The sequence below is a fragment of the Labeo rohita genome, chromosome 13 (genome assembly GCF_022985175.1).
Source record: "Labeo rohita strain BAU-BD-2019 chromosome 13, IGBB_LRoh.1.0, whole genome shotgun sequence".
Classification (NCBI taxonomy): domain Eukaryota; kingdom Metazoa; phylum Chordata; class Actinopteri; order Cypriniformes; family Cyprinidae; genus Labeo; species Labeo rohita.
In genome coordinates, this window is record NC_066881.1 from 28,302,817 (window position 1) to 28,326,872 (window position 24,056).

At 32.5% G+C, this 24,056-nt stretch overlaps 2 protein-coding genes across 4 annotated transcripts; one reads left to right on the forward strand and one right to left on the reverse strand.

Annotated features, from left to right (window-relative positions):
• The first annotated feature begins 4,991 nt into the window (after positions 1-4,991).
• Positions 4,992-16,892, forward strand: hps1 (HPS1 biogenesis of lysosomal organelles complex 3 subunit 1). Of its 3 annotated transcripts, none has more exons than XM_051125237.1 (19): positions 4,992-5,126; positions 5,214-5,412; positions 5,553-5,674; positions 5,828-5,962; positions 6,928-7,070; positions 7,222-7,330; positions 7,412-7,572; positions 7,671-7,770; positions 7,846-7,915; positions 8,046-8,101; positions 10,239-10,394; positions 10,637-10,816; positions 11,942-12,018; positions 12,125-12,256; positions 12,350-12,414; positions 13,831-13,976; positions 14,162-14,275; positions 14,372-14,454; positions 14,578-16,892. In XM_051125237.1, the coding sequence occupies exons 3-19, from the start codon at positions 5,558-5,560 to the stop codon at positions 14,738-14,740; spliced, it is 2,007 nt and encodes a 668-aa protein (XP_050981194.1). In that variant the 5' UTR covers positions 4,992-5,126; positions 5,214-5,412; positions 5,553-5,557; the 3' UTR covers positions 14,741-16,892. The 3 variants fall into 3 exon arrangements, with proteins under 3 accessions (XP_050981194.1, XP_050981192.1, XP_050981195.1); XM_051125235.1 differs by having other exon boundaries at positions 5,214-5,311; XM_051125238.1 differs by lacking the exon at positions 5,214-5,412.
• Positions 16,893-17,248: 356 nt separating this feature from the next.
• Positions 17,249-23,319, reverse strand: st3gal7 (ST3 beta-galactoside alpha-2,3-sialyltransferase 7). Its single transcript, XM_051125239.1, has 7 exons — positions 23,194-23,319; positions 22,899-23,057; positions 22,614-22,734; positions 20,671-20,996; positions 19,505-19,691; positions 18,387-18,527; positions 17,249-17,972 (listed from the first exon to the last, which is right to left on the reverse strand). Exons 2-7 carry the CDS (start codon positions 23,030-23,032, stop codon positions 17,736-17,738), a joined length of 1,146 nt encoding a protein of 381 aa, XP_050981196.1. The 5' UTR covers positions 23,033-23,057; positions 23,194-23,319; the 3' UTR covers positions 17,249-17,735.
• Between the last annotated feature and the right edge of the window lie 737 nt (positions 23,320-24,056).

Consider the following 24,056-nt stretch of genomic DNA (forward strand, 5'->3'; position numbering starts at 1 on the left):
GACAGTGCGCTGCAACGGGTAACCCAAGACCGAGAGCTTTATGTCCTATCAGGTCAGGGGGAGAAGATCAACTCGCTAGTCTTCAAAGGCCCGGCAGGGTCCTCATCCCAGCGCTGGAGGGTTCACAAAGTGAAGGAGCCGGTTTGCAGCGTGTACATCAGCAGATGTTCCCTTTCCAAGCAGCTGGGACAAGACTTTGTTGAGGAATGAGAGCGAACTGTGGTGTCAGAACAATCATGTGCAGTACTAAGTGATGAGAACCATTTGCACCTGAATGAAACTCAGATTTAGATAAAGGGCATTTTGATCTCTTCTCATCAAAGCTGCTTCAGGACATGTTTTAAATTATATAGCCAGATGCATTATGTATTTGGTGCAAACCAAAACACGTTGCCTTGATGCGGTCGTTAAATTAATATATTATCTATTAACTGCAATAAAGTGTATAAAAAAATTAACATCAGGTTATAAAACAAACATGTCTGCAGTTTGCATGTGGTTCATCTTAACCGACTCAATGTGGTTCACTCATAAACAGAATCCAGGGTCATTCACACTTGGTTAAGAGTCACAAAGTCTGACATGACCCAGCAAGCCTTTACATATTTACAGAAATTCCGACCACAGGAACCAGCAAAGTAGTCACTAACTTGCACTGCAAAAAAGACTACAAAATTAAGTCAAATAAAAAAAAATATAAAATAATTTAAGAATTTTGTATTAATATAAAAATGTAAAATAATTATTCTTTTTTTTTTAGCATTTTTTTTTTTAGCATTTTTTGGTATCAAACCAAGTAAAGTGTCAAACCAAGAATATTTTTTTTGAGATTTATTATTATTTTGTATTTATTAAAATTTAGACCATAAGAACCATCATTGTAGTCACTAACTTTTTTTTTGATTTTTGTTAAATATTAAACCAAATAAAATGTCAAATAAAGAGTAATGTATTTGAGATGTAAAACTGCATGAGATATGAAGAATTATTTCCATTTATTGAAATTTAGACCACTAGAAACATCAAAGTAGTCAGTATCTTGCACTGTAAAAAAATATTAAAAAATAAATACAGAAATAAATACAAATTAATAATTGTTTTATAATTTTTGGTAAATATCAAACTAAGTAAAATGTCAAACCAAGAATAATTTATTTGAGATGTAAAATTGCATGAGATAATAATAATAATTTTTATTTCTTGAAATTTAGACCACAAGAACCATCAAAGTAGTCACTAACTTGTGCTGCAATAAATAAAATAAAATAAAATAATAGTTAATTAAAAATATAAAGTCTTTTTTGTTTGTTTTTGGTAAATATCAAACCATGTAAAATGTCAAACCAAGAATAATTTATTTGAGAAGTATGAGATTGCATGAGATAGTAAGAATTATTTTAATTTATTGAAGTTTAGACCACAAGAGCCATCAAAGTAGTCACTAACTCACATGGCAAAATAATAAATAAATAAATAAAATAAACACAATAAAAAAATACAAAAATAATATAAAATACAATTTATTTGAGATGCGAAATTGTAGATATTAAGAATAATTTCCATTTACTGAAATTTACACCACAAGAAACATCAAAGTCATGCTGAATTACGCTGCAAAATATTAAATAAAGTAAAATAAAACTAAATAAAAAATAAAATAAAACAAATAACATTGTTTGCATATTTGCTCAATAAGTTATTTGATATGCATGAAGATTTTATGAATAATTTCATTTACTAAAATATAAACCACAATAACCGCTCATTTTTAATAATTTACAATGCAAATAATAATAATAATAATAATTAGAAAAATTATAATACAAAATAAAATATAAAATTAATAGTTTTTTAACATTTTGGTTTTTGTTAAATATAAAAGCAAACAAAACGTTAAACTAAGATTAATTTATTTAAAATGCAAAACTGCATGAGATATTAAGAATTTGTTTTTTTCATTTAATATATTTGGACCTTGAAAACTAATTTTGCGTTTAAAAATATAATAATAAAAAGGATCCAAACTGAATGTTTTCTGTTTAAAAAAACTGTTGGTGCACACTTGAGTTTTGTTTTGCCGATGGAAAACGTCCTGACTGACCTGCAGCCTTGGTTTAATTATGAATATGCATGATCCTCGTGAAGCAAGCAGGTAGGTCTTTGTCATCTGATCAAAGCTGACAATCAGCAGCATGGATTCATATACAGACATAATGAAGTGTGACATTTCTTGCTCTGTATATGCTGTGAACTGGAGCTCTGCAAAGAGTCAAACTACCTTTGCGTGACTTTCCTGGCTTTGCCATGCACACTGTAACCAAACCCAGCGTGAAAATGTTTATACTTCTGACCCTATTTGGAGTACCCAGAGCCCATCCCCCTCCAACCAAGATGGTGGATTTCATGATGTTTACACTATGCATAAGCCAATTACATAGAGGGTTAAAGTTGATACAATGTTAAATTCTTACATGTGTGTCATACACCGAACAAAGGAAAGGTCAAAGCAGCAAAATATTTATTTAGAATTTCATGCAGGAAGAACAAAAGAAAGGAAGAAAGAAAGAGTTTGTTTTACAAGAAAATACTATTTCAGTATCAAAGTATTCAAATTGTTTTTGTGTGTTTTTCAGCTATTTTAATTCAAACGTTTTTTCAAAGATAACATGAAAGAAAGAAAGAAAGAAAGAAAGAAAGAAAGAAAGAAGCAGTATTAGAAGCATATCTTTGTTTTCTGCATCTTTCTATCTTTTATTTCCTTTTATACGTCATGTTTGTGTTTGATATTGTGTAGAAAGTAGCCAACTGTAAAAAGTAGCACTGTCAAATGATTAATCACGATTAATCACACATACATGTATATATTAAGGAAAAATGTTAGATTTAGATATAAAACATTTACACTTATATATAAATTACATTAAATACAAGTATAAATATATACATATATATATATATATATATATATATATATATATACATATTAATATTTTTTTATATATACAATTATGTGTGTGCATTTATATATACATAATAAATATACACAGTACACACACATATAGTATGTAAACATAAACTGCATGCGATTAATCGCAATTAATCATTTGACAGCCCTAAAAAAAGTGAATAAAACAAAGATTATTGGAGTTAGTTTTACAAGAAAATGCTATATCATTCTTTCTGCTACAGTATCAAAGTATTAAAATAGTTTTTGTGTGTTTTTCAGCAATTTTAATTAATTATTTCTATTTTTTATTTAGTTTTTGTTTTCTTAAAAAGATCATGTGAAAAAAAAAAAAAAAGAAATTAGAAGCATTTTATCTTGCTATATTTCATTTTTGTACATCGTGTTCATGTTTAATATTGTGTAGAAAGTAACCTGTAAAAAAGTGAATAAAACAGATGATTGGAGTTTATTTTACAAACAAATACATTTCAGGCTTTCTGCTACAGTATCAAAGTATTCAAATTGTTTTTGTGTGTTTTTCAGCTATTTTATTTCAAATGTTTTTTCAAAGATAACACGAAATAAAGAAAGAAAGAAAGAAAGAAAGAAAGAAAGAAAAGAAGCAGTATTAGAAGCATATCTTTGATTTCTGCATCTTTCTATATTTTTATTTCCTTTTATACGTCGTGTTTGATATTGTGTAGAAAGTAGCCAACTGTAAAAATTAGCACTGTCAAATGATTAATCATGATTAATCACACATACATGCATATATTAAGGAAAAAATATTAGATTTAGATATAAAACATTTACACTTGTATATAATTTAAATTAATTACAAGTATATATATATATATATATATATATATTAATAGTTTTTAAAATATATACAAGTATGTGTGTGCATTTATGTATACATAATAAATATACACAGTACACACACATATAGTATGTAAACATAAACTGCATGCGATTAATCGCAATTAATCATTTGACAGCCCTAAAAGTGTTCATGTTTAATATTGTGTAGAAAGTAACCTGTAAAAAAGTGAATAAAACAGATGATTGGAGTTTATTTTACAAACAAATACATTTCAGGCTTTCTGCTACAGTATCAAAGTATTCAAATTGTTTTTGTGTGTTTTTCAGCTATTTTAATTCAAATGTTTTTTCAAAGATAACACGAAAGAAAGAAAGAAAGAAAGAAAGAAAGAAAGAAAGAAAGAAAGAAGCAGTATTAGAAGCATATCTTTGTTTTCTGCATCTTTCTATATTTTTATTTCCTTTTATACATAGTGTTTGTGTTTGATATTGTGTAGAAAGTAGCCAACTGTAAAAAAAAACAAAAAAAACAAAGAAAGAAAACATTTTATCTTTCTATATTTCTTTTTTATGCATTGTGTTCATGTTTGACAGTGTGTAGAAAGTAGCCAACTGTAAAAAAAAAAAAAAATAAATAAATAAATAAAAAAATAAAAAAATTAGTATATAAAAAGTATATAAAACAGATTAGTGGAGTTTGTTTTACAAGAAAATATTACTTCAGTCTTTCTGCTATGGTAGCAAAGTATTAAAATTGCTTTTGTGTGTTTTCCAGCTAAAAGATTTTTGTAGTTTGTTTTACAAGGAAAAATAGCCAACTATATCATTCTTTCTACTACAGTATCAAAGTATTAAATTGTTGTTTTTCTACATTCATTAATTTATTTTATTTTTATTTTTAATTTGTGAATAAAACAAAGTGAAAAGTGAGTTTGTTCTACAATAAAAATATATCATTCTTTCTGCTACAGCATCAAATTATTACATTTTTGTGTTTTTCAGCTATTTTTTTTTCTTTAATTTAAAAAAGATAACGTGAAAGAAGGAAAGAAGGAAAGAAAGAAAGAAAGAAAGAAAGAAAGAAAGAAAGAAAAAGAAAACCCGAGTCTGAATGCGTTTATTATATGAATGAGTAGTAAAACAGTCACGCGCTTCAGATCCGCCGCGCATGATCTGAATTCCAGACGTGACGCGCGTTCACTGCTGATCATCAAATCACGTGACACGCACACACACATCACGGAAGCGCTGCTGCAGTTCACAGCTGATGACAAACTGTTTGTTGTTCTGTGATTTAGAACTGCCTCGGAATTTGGGCGCAATGATACTCTTCTGTTCTACAAGCGAACCTTAAATAGTAAGTTTACTTTATTAAAACACATGTAGGTTAGAAGGTGCAGTGCATAAAGTGCTCGCTTCAACTTCATGGCTTTCTGTGAATTAGGCATCAGATGGGGCGTGAGCTTTAGTTTCATCCTGGAGGAACCGAGAGGTGTGGGCTTCTGCTGCAGTTTAGATGCGACCACAGTATCATCCTGTTCGGTACTGTGTACTTGTTTGCATTGTATTGTATTTCATTGTATCATACTGGATCAATTCCTACTGAACAGTTCAAGGAAGTTGGATACGGAGCAATGAGTACAGTATGTACTGGAATTCATTACAAAATATGGGAGGTTTATGAGACTGATGTTAAAATGAACCCCTTTTATGATTTATGCAAAGTGACAGAAACTGTGTGCTTACGATTAACTATTCTTCTAATAATTGCATTTGTGTCCAGGTAAAATGAAGTGTCTTTTGGTAGCCAATGAGAGCGCAGAGGTTCTGTTCTACTGGACTGACACCGAGTTCGAGCAGCAGATTCAGGAGCAGTATGGAGTTTCCCAGGAGGAAGGAGAACGAGTGAGAAAGATGCTCAAATGAATGCTGTTTAACGTTGAGAAAACAAAACATATATATTTAATATAATTATTAATTCTTATAATTTATTCAACATTTTATGTCACATTTTTATACGCATGCATGGAATGATGGGTGATTATTTTGTGTTCTTAGCCGCCTGAGTTTGAAGACAGTATTAACACACTCTTCGCACCCATCATCATCTCCTGTAGCACCATGGTGGACCGCCTCGGGGACAATTACACCTCCTTCAGCACAGAAAACAATCATATCTATGTTCTGCATCAGGTAATCCACACCAGTTGAAAGAATCATATGATCTAACACTAAAACATATATACACATATATGGTTTCTATTTTAATATACTTTAAAATACAATTTATTCCTGTGATGCAAAGCTTTCACCAGCCATTACTCCAGTCTTCAGTGTCACATGATCCTTCAGAAATCATTCTAATATGCTGATTTATTACTTTTATTATCAATGTTGGAAACAGTTGTGCAGCCGAACATTTTTTTGGAACCTGTGATTGTTATTTCAGGATTCTTTGATGAATAAAAAGTTAAAAAGAACAGCATTCATTCAAAATATAAATCTTTTCTAACAATATAAGTCTTTACCATCACTTTTTATCAATTTAATACATCCTTGCTAAATAAAAGTATTAATTTCTTGCAACAAAAAAAAGAAAGATTAAAAATTTACCGACCCCAAACTTTTGAATGGTAGTGTATATTGTTAGAAACCATTTCTATTTTAAATAAATGCTGTTCTTTTTCACTTTCTGTTCATCAAAGAATTCTGAAAAAAGCATCTCAGGTCCTAAAAATCATTAAGCAGCACAACTGTTTCCAGCACTGATAATAAATTAGCATATTAGAATGATTTCTGGAGGATCATGTGGCACTGTATATTAAAATAGAAAACTGTTATTTTAAATTGCAATAATATTTCACAATATTATTGTTTTATCTATCAATCTATCTATCTATTTAATTTTTTTGAATGTAAGAAATATTTTTTTTAAATCTATCGATCTATCAGTATATTGATAAATATTGATATATACTGATATAAACCTGATATATAAACTATTTAATGAAATTTAACAAATGATTTGTATTTTATAGATCCCCTTTTTAAAAGAAATTATGTATTTTTCCAAAACTTATGCTGTAATGTACCTCCCTAATTTTTAAAATCATTCAGTTGAGTCTGGCACAAAATGACTGCTGCTCTCTGTCATGCAGTTTGATGAATGTCTGTATATTGCTGTGAATGGAGACGGAGATGAGACAGAAGAGGATTTGAAGAGAAAGATCTATGTGATGAAGAAACTCACAGAAGTCATGTTTGGCATGGTGACCCTCAGCGGTGCCCTCTTGAGGAAAGAGTGAGGACTGCGCTTTTTAATACAACATCACCCGATTTGAAACCATACTGTAGATTAGCACAGCCAGTGTCATTCTATTTCACTTCATCTTCATTTTTTTTATTTTAATTTTATTTTTTAAATTTTTAATATATTTTACATGTAATGTCAGATTGCGCCCTCAAGATACAGAGCAAAGAAACCGTTTGTGGAAGAAGCTACGGAGCCTCTTAGAAACATACAGCCGCTTACGAGAGAATGACCAAAGCTTTTTAGTGGAGGTGTGTACAAGTGCTGTTTTTATTAGTTGCATGCCAGTTTTAGTTTTAGATAATGTACGATAAGTCTCTCCCTGTGTTCAGGCAGTGGAAAGGTTGATCCACCCGACCCTTTGTGAGCAGTGCATTGAGTTTCTAGAGCGTCGACTGGTGCAGCAGATCAACAACAACATGGACAGAGCGGGTGAGGAGGTGTTGCATGCTTTTATACTGGTGCACACCAAACTGCTGGCCTTCTACTCCAGGTATAGCATGATGTTTTGACCACAACATCAGAAGGAAGTGACAATTTTGTGCTACAGAGAACTTTGAAGTAATCTTCGATTTCTTACTTTTTGTGCAGTCGAAATGCCAGCAATCTGTACCCCTCTGATCTTCTGGCTCTGATCATCCTGGTGCAGGATCTCTATCCTAGCAAAATCGACCTAGATGACACTTCTGAGGTTTGATATCTCTTGCTTATAGTCAATGCATTTTTTTTTCTTTATTCAGGCCTTAAATGTTTTCTGTGTACTTAGGAGTTAGAGAGCAGTTCAGTTCCTGATGTATTCTACACACCTGAGCCCTCTCCTCCTGAACGGGAATCAGGTGACAAAACTGCATAAACTTTGTATCTAATGCAATGACATTCAGACCAGTGTTTTCTAAAATACTGAAATGCTCTAAGAGTGCTCTAAGAGCTGCATGTGTGAATAATTTTTATGTTTTTAATGCATAGTCCGACTGAGAGGTGACAGTCCTCCTGTCTTCCAGTTTGTAGATCCTGACGTTCAGGTAAGCTGTCTGTTTTTTCATCTCTGTTGCCCTAAAAAAGTAATATGATCTGATTATGTATACCACTGTTTACAAAACTTTTTGATCATCAGAGAATCCTGGAAAAAATGAAAATAACTTTTCCACACTTTTTTCAGCAACGCAGCACTTTTCAAATAATAATGATACAAAGAAGAAAAAATGTTTATTTAGTACCAAATCAGCATATTAGAATAATTTCTGATTAAAAAAAAAAAAGATTATTATTGCTTAGATTATTTTAATTAATGACTTAAGTAAACAGTCTTAAGAAATGGTTTTGCCACTTTATAAAATAGTACTTTTACATTATTAAATATAATGTAAAATTTATAATATATAAATATTAAAATTATAATGTTCTATGAATTGGATTAAAATTAATTTTTAAAGAAAATTGTTTTAATATCTATAATATTTAGGCACACACTTATACAGTATAACCTAATATCTAATACAAAAAACTATGACAAACAAATATAAATATGACAAGTATAAATATGACAAACACTAACAGTATCATATATAATGGGGTAGCACAACCTTTTTTAAATAATAATAAATATAGCTGCAAGCGGTGATTACCAGGGTTCAGGCACTTTAAGGCATTTAAGCAAATATATGACTGTTATAGCGCCAACTGTGGTCCGATTTCTTTCAAACTTTGCATGCTTGTTTAGAATCACTTGTTGCATGTGCTCAGCAGGTTTTGTGAACTTTTGAGTTTTCCTTTAGGCTTTGCAGGATTTTGGGTAAAGTTGGACAGGCCTCTTTTCTAAATTACCCCGTTATAACTTCCCAAAGGGTAAATTTAAACTTTTTAGTGCAGAAAATTGTATTGCAGTGTTTTTTTTTCCCAGATTGAGTGAAAAGCCTAAGACTAATTAGCAAAAGTATATATATTTTTTAATGTATTTATTTTTTACATCATCTCACTCATTTAACAAACGACTTGATTGACAGCAGTGGTTCTAGAGCCGAAGTTGTCCAGAATGAGGAGTTCTATTGCATGATACGAATATCGTGCATATGTGCGAAAAACCATGCAACATACAACCATTCAACCGCTTACTCTGTTAACCTAACAGGTGCTCAAAATTCATCGGCCAATGACAGCCATGTTTTTTGAGATACACAAATGTCCTCATAGACACTTGTGGCACCAAGACCGATTTTCATGTTGACAGGACAAATGGTTGCACAGTTATAGCCATGTTTATGTGTTTTCCCTCCTATAGCGCCACCAAGTGGCCAAGCTCCATGATTTTTTTCCCTGTGACCTCAGATTGAGCTCTTACATAAGTGTTCAGAATTTGGCAGAGATATCTCATTCCAAAAGTTTAACTATTTTTTGATAATTATTGATATTCACTCTCCAGAGAATCTTTCTCAAATCGGGTGAAAAACCTAGGACTAATTTGCAAAAGTACGTTTTTCAAAAAATGCCAGGTACCCGAAAATTTCGCTAGGCTCACGATAGATTCTGTGACATGCATTTTGTCTGGCGTGAGCCAGGGATTTCAGTGACATAAGACACTTGAGCCTGCAACTGACGGTTTAGGAGTATTGAGCGATTCGTACTCTTGATCACTGAAGCACCGCCGTCAGGCCAATTGGGGTGAGCTTTGGTCACGTTGTAGGCGGTGTGAGTACTACCGTCCCTCCAAGTTTCAAGTCTCTACGACTTACAGTTTGGTCTGCACGATCAGTTTTATGTGGAGATCGCTGATTCGTGACCATTCTAGCAATTACAATAGGGTTTCAGCGCTACACGCTTAAAGCCCTAATAAGAAGACGTGTTTCTTGATCAGAAAATCGGCATATTAGAATGATTTCTGAGGGATCATGTGACACCGAAAACTGAAGTAATGATGCTTAAAATTCAGCTTTACCTAAATATATTCAAATCAGACATTTTAAATTGTTATATATATCTATATATATTTTTTTATTTTACAATACTCCTGTTTTGAACTGTATTTTTCATTAAATAAATGAAGCAATAAATCAAAAACACAAATCCTACCAACTACTTAAGCTTTTGAATGGTAGTGTATGATGTAAAATGTGTATTTGTAGAAGAGAAGTTTCTCACATATCTAAGGTTTTATGATTTCAGATGGCAGAGGACAGTCTGCAAACTCTTGAAGTTCCAACCCCTGACCCTTCAGCCCCATCCAGAGTATTCCTGGAAGCCAAAGAGTGTCCCATGATGCCTCACTCCATGTATTGCCTACCTCTCTGGCCGGGAATAACTCTAGTTCTGCTCAACAAGGTGACAGTCTTTCTGAATGTTATGCATTCTCTATACAACCTCTAAAGGAAAGAAAATTTGCACTGGATCTTCTTCTGTTAAATGTTATTTTAAAGAGCACATTTGTACACTGTTTTTGCTTGCATTGAAGCACAAGATGCTATTTGGAACATTTTCAAAGTATGCCGAATAACATGATCATGTAGGTTTTACATAAATGTATGGAGTTGCCAGTTCATATTTCCATTTTATTTGCACAACAGATTCCCAACAGTCATGTGGCAGTGTCTGTTTACTACTTTCTGGAAGCCTTCGTGAAGCTGGAGAAGAGGTTATCTGAGGGGCATGAAGGGGCTGCGGCCATGCGGGGTCAGCCCTCTGTCCAGGAGCAGCGGAGCAGATTGGAGAAGTGCATCAAATCCTGGGCCGGCATGGACATTCAGGTCAGTAGTACACTTCATCATTTCCACGCTGTTAGATCCACATTACAATGTGCTAGAATTTCAGATGGGATTTAAATGAGAGAATTTGCTTCATATTTCAGTTCTAAACGATTCATTTAGTACTTTTGAAAAAGCACATTAGGATCAATAATTGATCCCAACAGTATTTTGATTAAAAAATACTGAAGAAAAATGTATTTAAAAACTTTTTTTTGGTAAAATTTTTTTTTTTTTTTATTTAATAAAAAAATCATGTAATGAGGATGTATTGAAAAAGGTTATTTTACTATGCTTCAGATATTTATGTTTTAATTAATTAATTATGTTTTCATTAAGTAATTGTGAAATTCATAGAAATTCCTATGCCGAATCTTTTTTTTTTTCTACTTAGATTTCTAGTTACACTTCACTTTTGGGGTCAGTGAGGGGTTTTTTAAAAAAAAAGTTTTATTCAATCAAAAATCCAGCAATATTGTAAAATATATTATTGCAGTTTTCTATTTGAATATATATTCAAATGTAATTTATTACTATGATAGGAAAGCTGAATTTTCAGCATCATTTTCAGTCTTCAATGTCACATGATCCTTCAGCCCAAGAAACATTTCTTCTTATCATGTTAAAGCAGTTATGTTTCGTAATATTTTTGTACATTTTATTCAGTATTTTTTGAGATAAATAAAGTGCAAGAACAGCAATTGTTTGTAATTTAAATCTTTTTTTAAACATCTTTTGTATTCTGTCACTTTTGTATCAATATAATGCATTCTTTGATGAATAAAAATATTAGTATTAAAATAAAGAATAAAACTTTACTTGCCCCAAACTTTTGAAAGTGTTTGTATTGGTTAGATTTTGTTGTTTGAGCAGTTCATTGTCATTTCCATTCAATTTACTTTGGCCAAGTTTTGAGTTTTTTGGTCCTACTAGAGACATTTGCACACTAAAATGTATATTTAAATCTATTTACATGTATAAATTCCAAGAATTGGTACCTGACATACCAATAAAACAAAAAAAGCAAATCTACCCTAGCATCCTCCATAAATTAAGAGCTATTGAAAAAGTTTCAGAAATGTATTGTCAAAATTGACAATAAATTTGACTCTTGATTTATATGTTCAGACCTTACAACTTCAAAATGTGTGGACAGACTTTAAGAACAAGGCGTTCAGCAGATCAGGATGTGGATTCACAAGAGAGTGAGTGCCGTTCTCTTCGTTAACAGGGGATGTAGCTAAATTCATTCATTTGACCTTGGATAATGCCAAAAGTGACTTAAGTCACATTTGATTTGTTGTGTTGTAGGTTGCTGCCCTCTTGTCGAAACATGAAGACTCAGTTGTGTGGTGTGTACAAGCAGTTTTTTGCAGCTGAGTGCATGGGCAGCAGTCAGCGATTGGCACCGCATCTGCAAGAACGAGCTCTAACCATGGTCCAGTATGTCTGAACAGACACCTCTATAGTTCTGATGGATATTTATTTTATGATGTGCTTTAACATAAAATCACTTTTCTCTTACATTTGTTGCAGAGAGAAGTTGATGGACTGGAAAGATTTTCTGTTGGTGAAAAGCAAAAGAAATATCACAATGGTGTCATATCCTTTTTTGTCCCCTTCCTTTAATATTTTTGTGTGATGGCGTTTTAGTGCCACATTAAAAAACATCTAAGATTGCGATAATAAAGTCGAACTGTTTCGAGAATAAAGTCGAAGCATACTGTCCCCATGAGTATGATTCCTGCTAATAATCTCACATATATTTGTAGTATTAAAAAGGATTAAATAAGAGAGCTGGCGCCTCCAAACTAATGTTGATTGGGTGTGTGAGCTGAATAAAAAAATTGTCTGTTAATAAATATCATATTCTTGATATTAAGCTGTTTGCGTGAGTCCTTAAATTAGACTCTTTCTCATCCCAGTAAGATGATGCAACAATATTCAAATAATACTTTGACTTTATTCTCGTAATATTTCAACTTTATTCTCAAAATATTTCAACTTTATTCTCAAAATGTCAGCACGATAGCCTTGTGGTTAGTGCGCCGACATATACAGCGCAACTGTGCTCACGGCGACCCGAGTTCGATTCCCATCTCAAGGTCCTATGCTGATCCCACTCCCCTCTCTCTACCCAATACTTTCCTGTCATCTCTCCACTGTCCTCTCAATAATAAAGTAACAAAAAGTCCAAAAATATAACTTAAAAACAACTAAATAACTTAAAATATAACTAAAAAAAAAAACTTCATTCTCAAAATATTTTGACTTTACTCTCATAATATTTTGACTTTATTCTTGTAATGTTTCAACTTTATTCTCGTAATGTTTCAACTTTATTCTCAAAATGTTTCAGCTTTATTCTCAAAATATTTCAACTTTATTCTCAAAATGTTTCAACTTTATTCTCAAAATATTTCAACTTTATTCTCAAAATATTTCAACTTTCTCAAAATATTTTGACTTTATTCTCGTAATGTTTCAACTTTATTCTCGTAATGTTTCAACTTTATTCTCTAAATATTTCAACTTTATTCTCAAAATATTTCAGCTTTACTCTCGTAATATTTTGACTTTATTCTCAAAATGTTTCAACTTTACTCTCATAATATTTTGACTTTATTCTCAAAATGTTTCGACTTTATTCTCATAATATTTTGACTTTATTCTCAAAATGTTTCAACTTTACTCTCATAATATTTTGACTTTATTCTCATAATGTTTCAACTTTATTCTCATAATATTTTGACTTTATTCCCCTAATATTTAGATTTTTTTTACCTAATATTTTGACTTTATTCTTGTAATATTTCGACTTTATTCTCAAAATATTTTGACGTTATTTTTGAAATATTATGACTTTAATCTCGTAACCTTAGATTTTTTTTTTTTTTTTTTTTAATGTGGCACTAAAACAGCATCATATTTTGGTTGCCTGTCCTCACTGTAATCTATTTGATATGTTGCATTCACACTTGTGATAGACCACGTGATAGACTTTAACCATGATCTCACATACCTGGAAGAGTTTCCTGGTCTCATCCACTTCATCTATGTGGATCGTTCAAATGGTCAAATGATTGCACCCTCCCTAAATGTGACTGATCGCACCGTCTCTGAGCTCGGAAAGGGGCCTCTAGCTGACTTCGTAAAGAACAAGGTGTTTTTGTGTTTAAAGCCCACCATGCACTATATTGTTTCAAAGTCATAAAAATGTACTGTTATGTCAGTGCATAGTGATGAAATTGAAATTGTGAAATATTCCTTCTCATTCATTTAGTAAAAAAGAGTGGCAGGTAGATTTTTACTATGATCATATGCCATTCTTATCATGAATCTGTGCAGGTTTGGAGTCTTGTGGGAACAGCACAGCGGTACCTGCAAAAGGGTTACGCCACTGTCACACTCCGGGATGGAGATTATTTCTACTGTTACTTCCTGTGGTTTGAAAATGAAACGGTAAATGGCGGCTTGCATCTTCTTTACAATTACTATATTGCATATAATGAAACTTACATGGTCAGTGTTAATGAGTTTCAAAAATTGTTTTGACAGGGTTACAAACTGGAAGTGATAGACATACCCAGCACCCCAGATGACGCCGCTCCAGTAGGAATGCTCACCTGTGATTATTACAGGTATGACACAGAAACAAAAAGGAATTCACTTTTTAATTCAGAAATTTTTAGTAAATTTTTACAAATAATTCCAAAGCAATGGCAAGTAGCCTTTCTTTAATCCATGTATGCATTATTATGCAGGAAACTGCTGCGGTATTACAGCAAAAAACATCAGAATGAAGTGGTGAAGTGTTATGAACTGTTCACTGTGCATCTGGGTGTGATCCCCAATGAATATATTCTTCAACACTGCAGTCAGCTCGCCCGTAAGCTGTGGGAGCCCTCCCGTATCCCGCTCCTGTGATCAGCATGGCTTTTAGAAGATTATGGTCCATGCAGTCATGTTCACTTTATTCTGTAGTTGCATGATCTGTAATCTACATGGAGAGTTTTTTTTAACTTTCTTCACAAGCACTACTTATTTCAATTAAGGTAATTGCAGAAAATATTGTGTCAGGAAACCAGTAATTGCACTTCTTGCACTTCTTGTACAATGAACTGAGTGAACTTTTTTATGGTGCTTATAATGTAAAAAATATGTCTACACTACCAGTCTACAGTTTTTGAACAGTGAGATTTTTTTTCTGTGAGTCTCTTCTGTAATATTGTGAAATATTTTTACTATTTATATCTTTTCTATTTGCATATATTTTTAAAATGCAGTTTATTACTGTGATTAAAGCTACATTTTCAGCATCATTACTCCAGTCTTCAGTGTCACATGATCCTTCAGAAATCAATCATCCTTCATTCTAATGTGCTGATTTGCCATTCAAGAAACATTTTTTTTATTATTACTATTAAAACAGTTGAGTACATTTTTTTTCAGGATTTTTTGATGAACAGAAATCAGCATTTATTTGAAATAAAAAAAACTTTTGTAACATTATACACTATACCGTTCAAAAGGAATTATAGAAAATACTACTTTTATTTAGCAGGGATGCTTTAAATTGTTTAAAAGTGATATTAAAGACATTTATAAAGTTACAAATGATTTCTATTTAGATAAACTTTCTAATCATCAAATAAACCTGGAAAAATTCTACTCAGCTGTTTTCAACCTAATAATAAATATTTTTTGAGCAGCCAATCAGAATATTAGAATTCTTTCTGGAGGATCATGTGACTGGGGTAATGATGCTAAAAATCAGCTGTAAAATCACATGAATAAATTACATTTTAAAATATATTCAAGTAGTTATTTTAAATAGTAAAAATATTTCTAAATGTTACTGTTTTTGCTTTACTTAGGATCAGATGAATGCAGGCTTGGTGAGCAGAAGAGAAAAAACATTTAAAAATCTTACTGTTCAAAAACTTTTGACTAGTAGTGGATGTCTGTATGTCTATAATAATGGATTATTTTTGGGAAACTAGGACCAAATATTATAGAACAACACTCCTTTTTAAGATGTTATTACCAAGATTTTATTTAGTGTCTCTGCAATGTTAGTTGCATTAAGTACACTGTAAAAAACAATTTGTTGAGTCAACTTAAAATAATTTGTAACCTGGCTGCCTTAAATTTTTAAGTTCAGTCAACTCAAAAAAAAAGTTTATTCAACTTGAAATGTTAAATTATACTAAGTGACAACTTAGATATTTGAGTTGAATCAACTTAAAATTTTAAGGCAGCTGGGTTACTTACCCATCTGTTAAGTTTAGCAAACAAATATCTAAGTTGTTACATAGTCCAACTTAACATTTCAAGTTGACTAAACTTATTTTAGTTGACTGAACTTAAAATTTTAAGGCAGCAGGGTAACAAATTATTTTAAGCTGACTCAACAAATTGTGTTTTTTTTTTATTTTTTACAGTGTAGCAGATTTACAGTAAACCTTATTTGAAAAAATAATCCAGAGGACAGTATTTCATAATTATTAATGATTATGAACGAGCGTGACAACAAATTTAGTAAATAAATTGCCAAGTTGAAGCTGAAATATACAATCAAAGCATTCTTAAAGATTGTAGTTTTTTGTATTTTTCTGACTTTGGTGCCCCCTACAGTTAAATGTGTGAGCTTCACAGTCGTAAATATATTCACCATAATTACAGCGAGTAAGTGTCTCCAAACTCAACAAACATGGGAGTGTGGGAGTAAAGTAATTCACCAGTCAGTGTACTATCAGAATGATTTTAAAACGGATAGATAGAGAGACAGATATGACATACACTTGCTTTATAGGAGAGAGTTTATTTTATGCAGTAGTCAAATATATGCATTTCATTACAAAAGCAGAAATTTTCTTTTTCCAGTATGTCAGCACTTTTTTTTAGCTGTAATTTATTTGTGAATGTTGTGTTGCAGAAATAAAACAAAACAGTCAATATATTTGAACATTAGTTCAGAGATTAACTTAATGCAGTATATAGATAATGAAAGTGCATTTGTTTTTTTACCCTCTGCTTTAAGCTTTAAAAATATTTCACAGGACTGACTTTTATCACACTAACAGGAATGTCATTTATATTTTGCTATAATATATACACATAATGTTCTGCCAAAAATGTTTTTACACTTTGTAATCAGTTTTCCAGGAAAAATAAATACTAAATAATAATTTTTTAGAATAAATTCTTTTGTTGTCCTTTATAAAGCTATATGTGACCCTGGACCACAAAACCAGCCACAAGGTTTCATTTTTTTAAAAATTGAGTTTTATACATCACATGAAAGCTGATATATAAGCCAATAAATAAGCTTTCCATTGATGTATGGTTTGTTAGGACAGGACAATATTTGGCAGAGATACAACTATTTGAATCTGAGGGTGCAAAAAAATCTAAATATTGAGAAAAATCACCTTTAAAGTTGTCCAAATGAAGTTTTAATATATTTACAGTAGGAAATGTACAAAATATCTTGATCTTTACTTAATATACTAATGATTTTCAGCATAAAATAAAAATTAATACAATAAATAAAAACACAATGTATTGTTGGCTATTGCTACAAATATACCTTAAGACTGGTTTTGCGGTCCAGGGTCACAAATTTAAACAATGTGTCTTATGGTAGCTTTGGTTTTAATTTTAGTAGTCATTTTCACTTATTTTAAATGCCTTTGTATATTTCTGTATGTTACTGGGTAATGTCTATGTTGTATTTTACCATCAAATTACATATTTAAGTACATTTTACCCCAAATTTTTATGTTTTTACATGGAAATTATGAGATCAATCCTATTGTCTTCTGACAGTGAAAATGGCCTCCTTAAGTCCGGGTCTCTGGACTGTTTTCTGTTCTTTGTCTTCTACTACTACTAGAAACGTATAAAGTTTCTGCAGTCATCACAGTCCACCCGTGAGGTCTTGCACGGCTCCAGATTTAACAAGCTCCCGCAGTAAGATGGTCTCAGCGCTGACGTCATGAACCACCTGTGTTTTCATGGCATCCATGCGGATAGAGCCGTAGTAATGCAGCAGAGCTCCAGGGTTCTGCAGGTCGTATCCAAACCCAGCTAAACTCACCTCATCACACACCTGCAGGGCCAGAACTACTGCCGTCATACCCAGCGTTGGCACCATCTAACAAAAAATATATAAACTGATTTAAATGAACAATGCTATTAGCAGAAGATTATCCACCTTATTTTTCCCGTGAGAATGGACGCTGCAATTAGTACTTTCAGCTTTTTCTGCTGCTTGATATTGCAACTCGGTTTGTCTTCTTGCCGTATTATTTTAATGTATTATTTTTAAATATGAACACACTGGTTTGTAGTGCAAACAGTTTTACCATTTACTGCATGTTGCTATTTTTCTTGTTATTTCTTTATGGCGGCTAATAAACCTCTCGCCCATAGGCTTACTTCCACGTTGGAGAATAAGGCGGATAGGTTTTACATGCAATGTGATGTATTTAGAAAACTTTTGAATTCAAAGTTAGCAAAAGTCGAAGTTCTGAGTTTGTATACTGAAAAAAATCGCCTCAGCTCTGACCTTTTTCTGTTGCTCTACATATGTTTTCAGCACCTGTCCAGTCCTGTACATGATTTCAGGATTTAGGATACGGACATTTTCTGGCTGAAGAGGTATCGAGTCTATTACATTCCTCCAGAACCACAATTTAGACCACCAACTCTACAAAGAAACATAGACAGAGAAGGTTTTAGAAATTATAAATTGTGCTTTGTTGGATTTTTGGCCATTTCTATTAAAGGGGTCATTGGATGCCCATTTTCCACAAGTTAATATGATGCTTTAGGGTCTTAATGAGAAGTCTATAATATACTTTGGTTAAAAATTCTCAATGGTTGTGTAAAGCAACACCCTTTTTACCTTGCCAAAATCAGCTCTGCAAAAATCATCCCATTCTGGTCAAGGCTGCTTTAAATGCAAATGAGCTATGCTTGCCCCGCCCCTCTCCTCTCTGTGGAGCACGAGTCTGTTTACTTTAGCTGCAATTAGCTGCTAAACTTGCTAACTAGCACATTATTAGGAAAAACGATCGGAAAGATTCATAAAAAAAAACTTTTCTGCTCACTTTTGCTGTAAGTTAAGCTGGATCACGAACGATTCGCGTGAACATAGATGGATTTATGTTGATCGGGAGGCGCATTCCCTTCACAAACAAACTTAATGTACTGCATCTTCAGCAGCTCAGATGTCGGGAGTAAATGACGACCACTACGTTCATTATTACATCCAGCAACACAACACCTCAATCGTTCAATCGAAGATATTCTTGTCCGACTTACATCCCTGCTCAGGCATGGAAACAAAGAGGTCGGACTGTTACAGCCGATCTGAGGTAACGTTAAGATGCTCATGTCAATCAACTATCGTGGGCGCGGCCTCTGAGAACGGCTCGATTTGAAATAGGGAATATTATTTTTACAAATATAATTAAAAACCACTGCATGGATTTTTATCATTATAAGGTAGATTTGTACATACACTGCCAACACGCATTAATGTTTAAACAACATGTAAAAGTGAACTTAGCATCCTATGACCCCTTTAACAGTCTCTTCAGTTTTTTTTTTTTTTTTTTTTTGTCCAACAAAATGCTCTCTAGAATAAGAATATTTTTCACAAAAACCTTCTGCATTACTCACCAAAGGCTCTTTGGTTACTACAGAGATGAGCCATGCTAAATCTAAACTCTTGAATGCAACCAAAGCCACCACTTCAGTTCTCTCGTATTCTTGTGACTGAGAAGGAGCCCCTTCTGGATAAATGAGTCGAATGGTAGTTCTAGATCCAGCGTCTCTTTCATATCCAAATACAGGAGCATCGTTCACTCTGAAGGTATGAAGAGTGAAATATTAAAGAAGTTCACTTCCAGAACAAATATTTACAGATAATGTACTCATCCGTCTTGTCATCCAAGATGTTCATGTCTTTCTTCCTTCAGTCGTAAAGGAATTATGTTCTTTGAGGAAAACATTTCAGGATTTTTCTCAAAATCGTGGTGCCCCCGATTTTGAACATACAAGATGCAGTTTAAATGCAGCTTCAAAGGGCTCTAAATAATCCCAGCCGAGGAAGAAGGGTCTTATCTAGTGAAACGATCGCTTATTTTCTTAAAATAAAAATAAAAAATACTATTTGTATAATTTTTTATTACCTCAAACACCTGTCTTGTCTTGTTTGCCTCAACTTTTCCATTTCATGACGGAAAAACTCCCATCTCATTTTCTCTTCCAAATTCAAAATCATCCAACATTGCTGTTTTACCTTTTTTTGTAAAGGGTGTTTGATGATCTTTGCATGTTCACTTTCTAAACACTGGGTCGGTACTTCTGCAGCGATGTAGGATGATTTTAAAGTTGGAGGAGAAAATAAGATGGGAGTTTTTCGACATACCCTAACTGTCATGAACTGTCAAGGAAAAAAACAGAGTTCAATCAGACGAGACAATATGAGTGTTTGAGGTTAAATTTTATTTTTTTTTTAATTTTTTTGGCAAATAACCAATTGTTTCACTTTAGAGCCATTTGTAGCTGCATTTAAACTGCATTTTGGATGTTCAAAATTAGGGGCACCATTGAAGTCTAATATATGGAGAAAAATCCTAAAATGTTTTATTAGAATGCGTATTAGAATCATTTCTGAAAGATCATGTGACATTGAAGACTTAAGTAATGGCTGCTAAAAATACTGCTTTGCCATCACAGGAATAAATTACATAAAAAAAAATATATATATTAAAACATAAAATGGTTATATTAATGTTTCTACTGTATTTCTGACACTCATATTTGTTTGTTAATGAACTAACCTTATGATAATGTTGTACTGGTCTATATGAGGACCAAGATTTTTGCCATGTAAAATGCCGCCACTTCCAACCACCACGCATCTCCTGCAGGTTTCTGGGCCGGTGGGTATGCTAGTATAAGGCAGGGCTTTCAGGGCCTGAGCCACCATCTCCTCACTACCCTGCAGACCCAGAGGAGGAGGCAGTGCCCAGTCTCCTGTGCCGTTCTCCAGAAACACAGGAATCTTCAGCAGCCCAGCAGGAGTAGACAGCGACTTCACCCTCTCCACACTCCAGCCGCTACGGCAGGACTGAGACAGCAGAGCCGCTGACTGATTCAGCAGAGCCTGAGGTGTGTACAAATAATACTGCTTTAGATACCTGACAACAGAATGTTTCTTTATAAGTGAGTGTTTCACAATACTAAATGCAACAGCACAGTTACATATCAGATACTTTTTGTACGTTATTATTATTATTATTAGTCCCACTCTGTATTAGGCAGACTTAACTACTATGTACATACATTTAAATTATTCATTTGATACAATGCACTCATTGTGTACATACATGTTTTTGCATTGTACTTACATTTTAAATAACTATACCTGCATGTAATTACATCTGTAATTAATTTCTGTGATTACATTTATAATTACTCTGTTAACCCTCCCTTAAACCTACCCATACCACCAAACCTGTCTCTAACCTTATCCATATCCCACCTCAGTAGCAGCAAAAGTGTTTTGCAATACAGTATGAACACAATAAGTACATTATAAATAGTTTATATAATATCAATTTTGTATTTGTTGAAACATTTCATGATTTTTTTTTTTTTTGCATAAACACTTTTAAGATACTAAGATTTAAGTTAAGAAATGCTTTTATTCAGCAAATGTAAGTTCATTTATTAAAAGTGATGGCAGAGACTTTTCTAATGTTGCAAAAAAAAACTGTTTCAGATAAATGCTGTTCTTTGAAATTTCTGTTCATCAAAGAATTCATAAAAAATGTATGATGATTTCTTTATATATACTATACAGCACACCTGTTTAATATTGTTAATAATAATTACTTTAGCACCAAATCAGCATATTACAATGTTTTATAAAGGATCATGTGACACTGAAGACTGTGTAGTAATGACTGCTGAAAACTGGAGTAAATTGCTTATTACAATAACTGTTACCTATTTAAATATATATTCTAATTTCACAGTGTTACTTTTTTTTTTTTACTTTTAATCAAATGAATCCAACCTTGGTGAGCATAATAAATTTCCTTTAAAACATTTTTAAACTTATGAGTTTATTTATTTATTTGACGAATTGGATGAATGAATTATATTCATTAAAATTGAAATCGAAATAGTTAAATGATATTTTATTTATTGACCCATTTCATGAAAGTTTATTACAGTGCAATAAATCCTCTATAATATCTTCATATAAGTTGTATTAATTAAAATTAATAAATTAATAATAAATTAATTTGGTTTGGGATAACAATATATGTAAACTCCACATGGATTATGTGAGGAAAAAAAATAATCTTAATAGCTAAACGTAAGTAAATAAACTTTGCTTCTAAGGTAAAATCGAAAACTTTCTTGCCCTATATCTCAAGTATTTGTTACTTAGTGGTGTTTTAAAAATGTTTGAGGTCTAAAAAGTTTGAAAGAGTTCACTAGGATGCATATATTTGAATCAGTATATAAACAATAATATATAAACGGTTGTGTGTATATATATAGTATTTTTTAATAACAATAAATTATGCATAATTACATGCATGTAACCCTAAGGCAAACCCTAATCCTAACCCTAACCATACTGTAACATGTAGTTAATTAATATTAATCAGTACTTAAAGGTATAATTACACTGTAACAAGGACACCTTAAAATAAAGTGTAACCCAGAATTATTTAGTTTCATGTCATCAAATAGTACATGACAGTACCAGAGTTTCAGCAGAACTGTCATTAGTCCAGGTGGGCACTGGGGTTGGCAGATACGCAGGAACCAGAATTGCAGAATAACAGCTCAACAACAGAGCAATGCTTAAAATGAAGTTGTTCCTCCTGAAATCATAAAACAGCAGTCTCATGAAGGTAGTTCAAAAGCTCACGCTAAGTGTGCTTCATTGGTATTAATGGAATGTGTCTGTACAGGTCATGAAATCTCCAGCGCATGTAAATGGCAAGCATGTTTGCATGTGTCACAGTGCTTATCTCGGCCAACCCACCGGCTAAGGAAGAATTCTCTGGACTCTGCCCTGCTGTGTTGGGTGGTTGGGCTCTCCAAGCTGCTGGCTTCCGGTAACAGAGGAACGCTGTCTTCGTCATTATCATTAACACTCAAATGTTTCAGAGTCACCATTTTTCAAGCCGGCTCCCAACTACACCTGTCAGTTGTGAAATATGAAATGAACAAGGAGTCACACTTTGCTTGTTGTTCTGAGTCAGTGTTCTACACCCTTCATTCACAGCACATGTAATCTGAAAGCTTTATGCCTTTATACGATTTGTATTGCTTCTTACCTCTTATTTTAGCTGCTGTGTTTTTCTCCCAGGTGTAGAGATGCCTGTAGACATGCCTGTGTTGTATTGAAAATGAGCTGCGCTTTTGTCCCTTTCATACGCTGACGTCTTTTGTCTCATTCTGAGCCCTCCTCACAGTTAATCATTTATCTCTCTCAGAGGCTTCTCTTTGTATACCACAGTACTTTACTCTACTGTTTAAACAACCACACACTGCCATTTATGATTATGCTTGAGATCACTGCTAAAAGCCATGTTTCAAAGGCCTTTTATATAGCTATTGCTCAATAATATAAATAATAAAATAATAATAATCTTTAATAACTATCCATAAGTAAATAAACTTTATTGACTTTACTACTTGGCAAAGAAAACACTCTTAGACTTATATATATGTATTATTTAACTTCAGTGCTTTATCCCAGGTATTTTTAAGGTATTTGTTACCCAGATATTTGTGTTTTAAAGATGTTTTGAGGCCCCTACAAGGAGTTAACTGAGGGATTTACTGATTGCAGGTGAAGGTTGTATTTTTATATAACTAATCTCACTAAATTAATACATTGACACAAACACTATAAACAGTATGTACTATATTTTAAAAGTTTGGGTCAGTAAGATTTTTTAAAATGTTTTGAAATCTCTTAAGCTCTTATTTGGTCAAAAATAAAATGAAACTAATATTGTGGAATAATTATAATTTCATCAAACATTTTTTATTTCAATATATTTTAAAACATAATTTATTCCTGTAATGAAAAGCTGGATTTCCAGCATCATTCCTTCTGTCTTCAGTGTCACATGATCCTTCAGAAATCATTTTAATATGCTGATTTGCTGCTCAAGAAACATTTCTTAATATG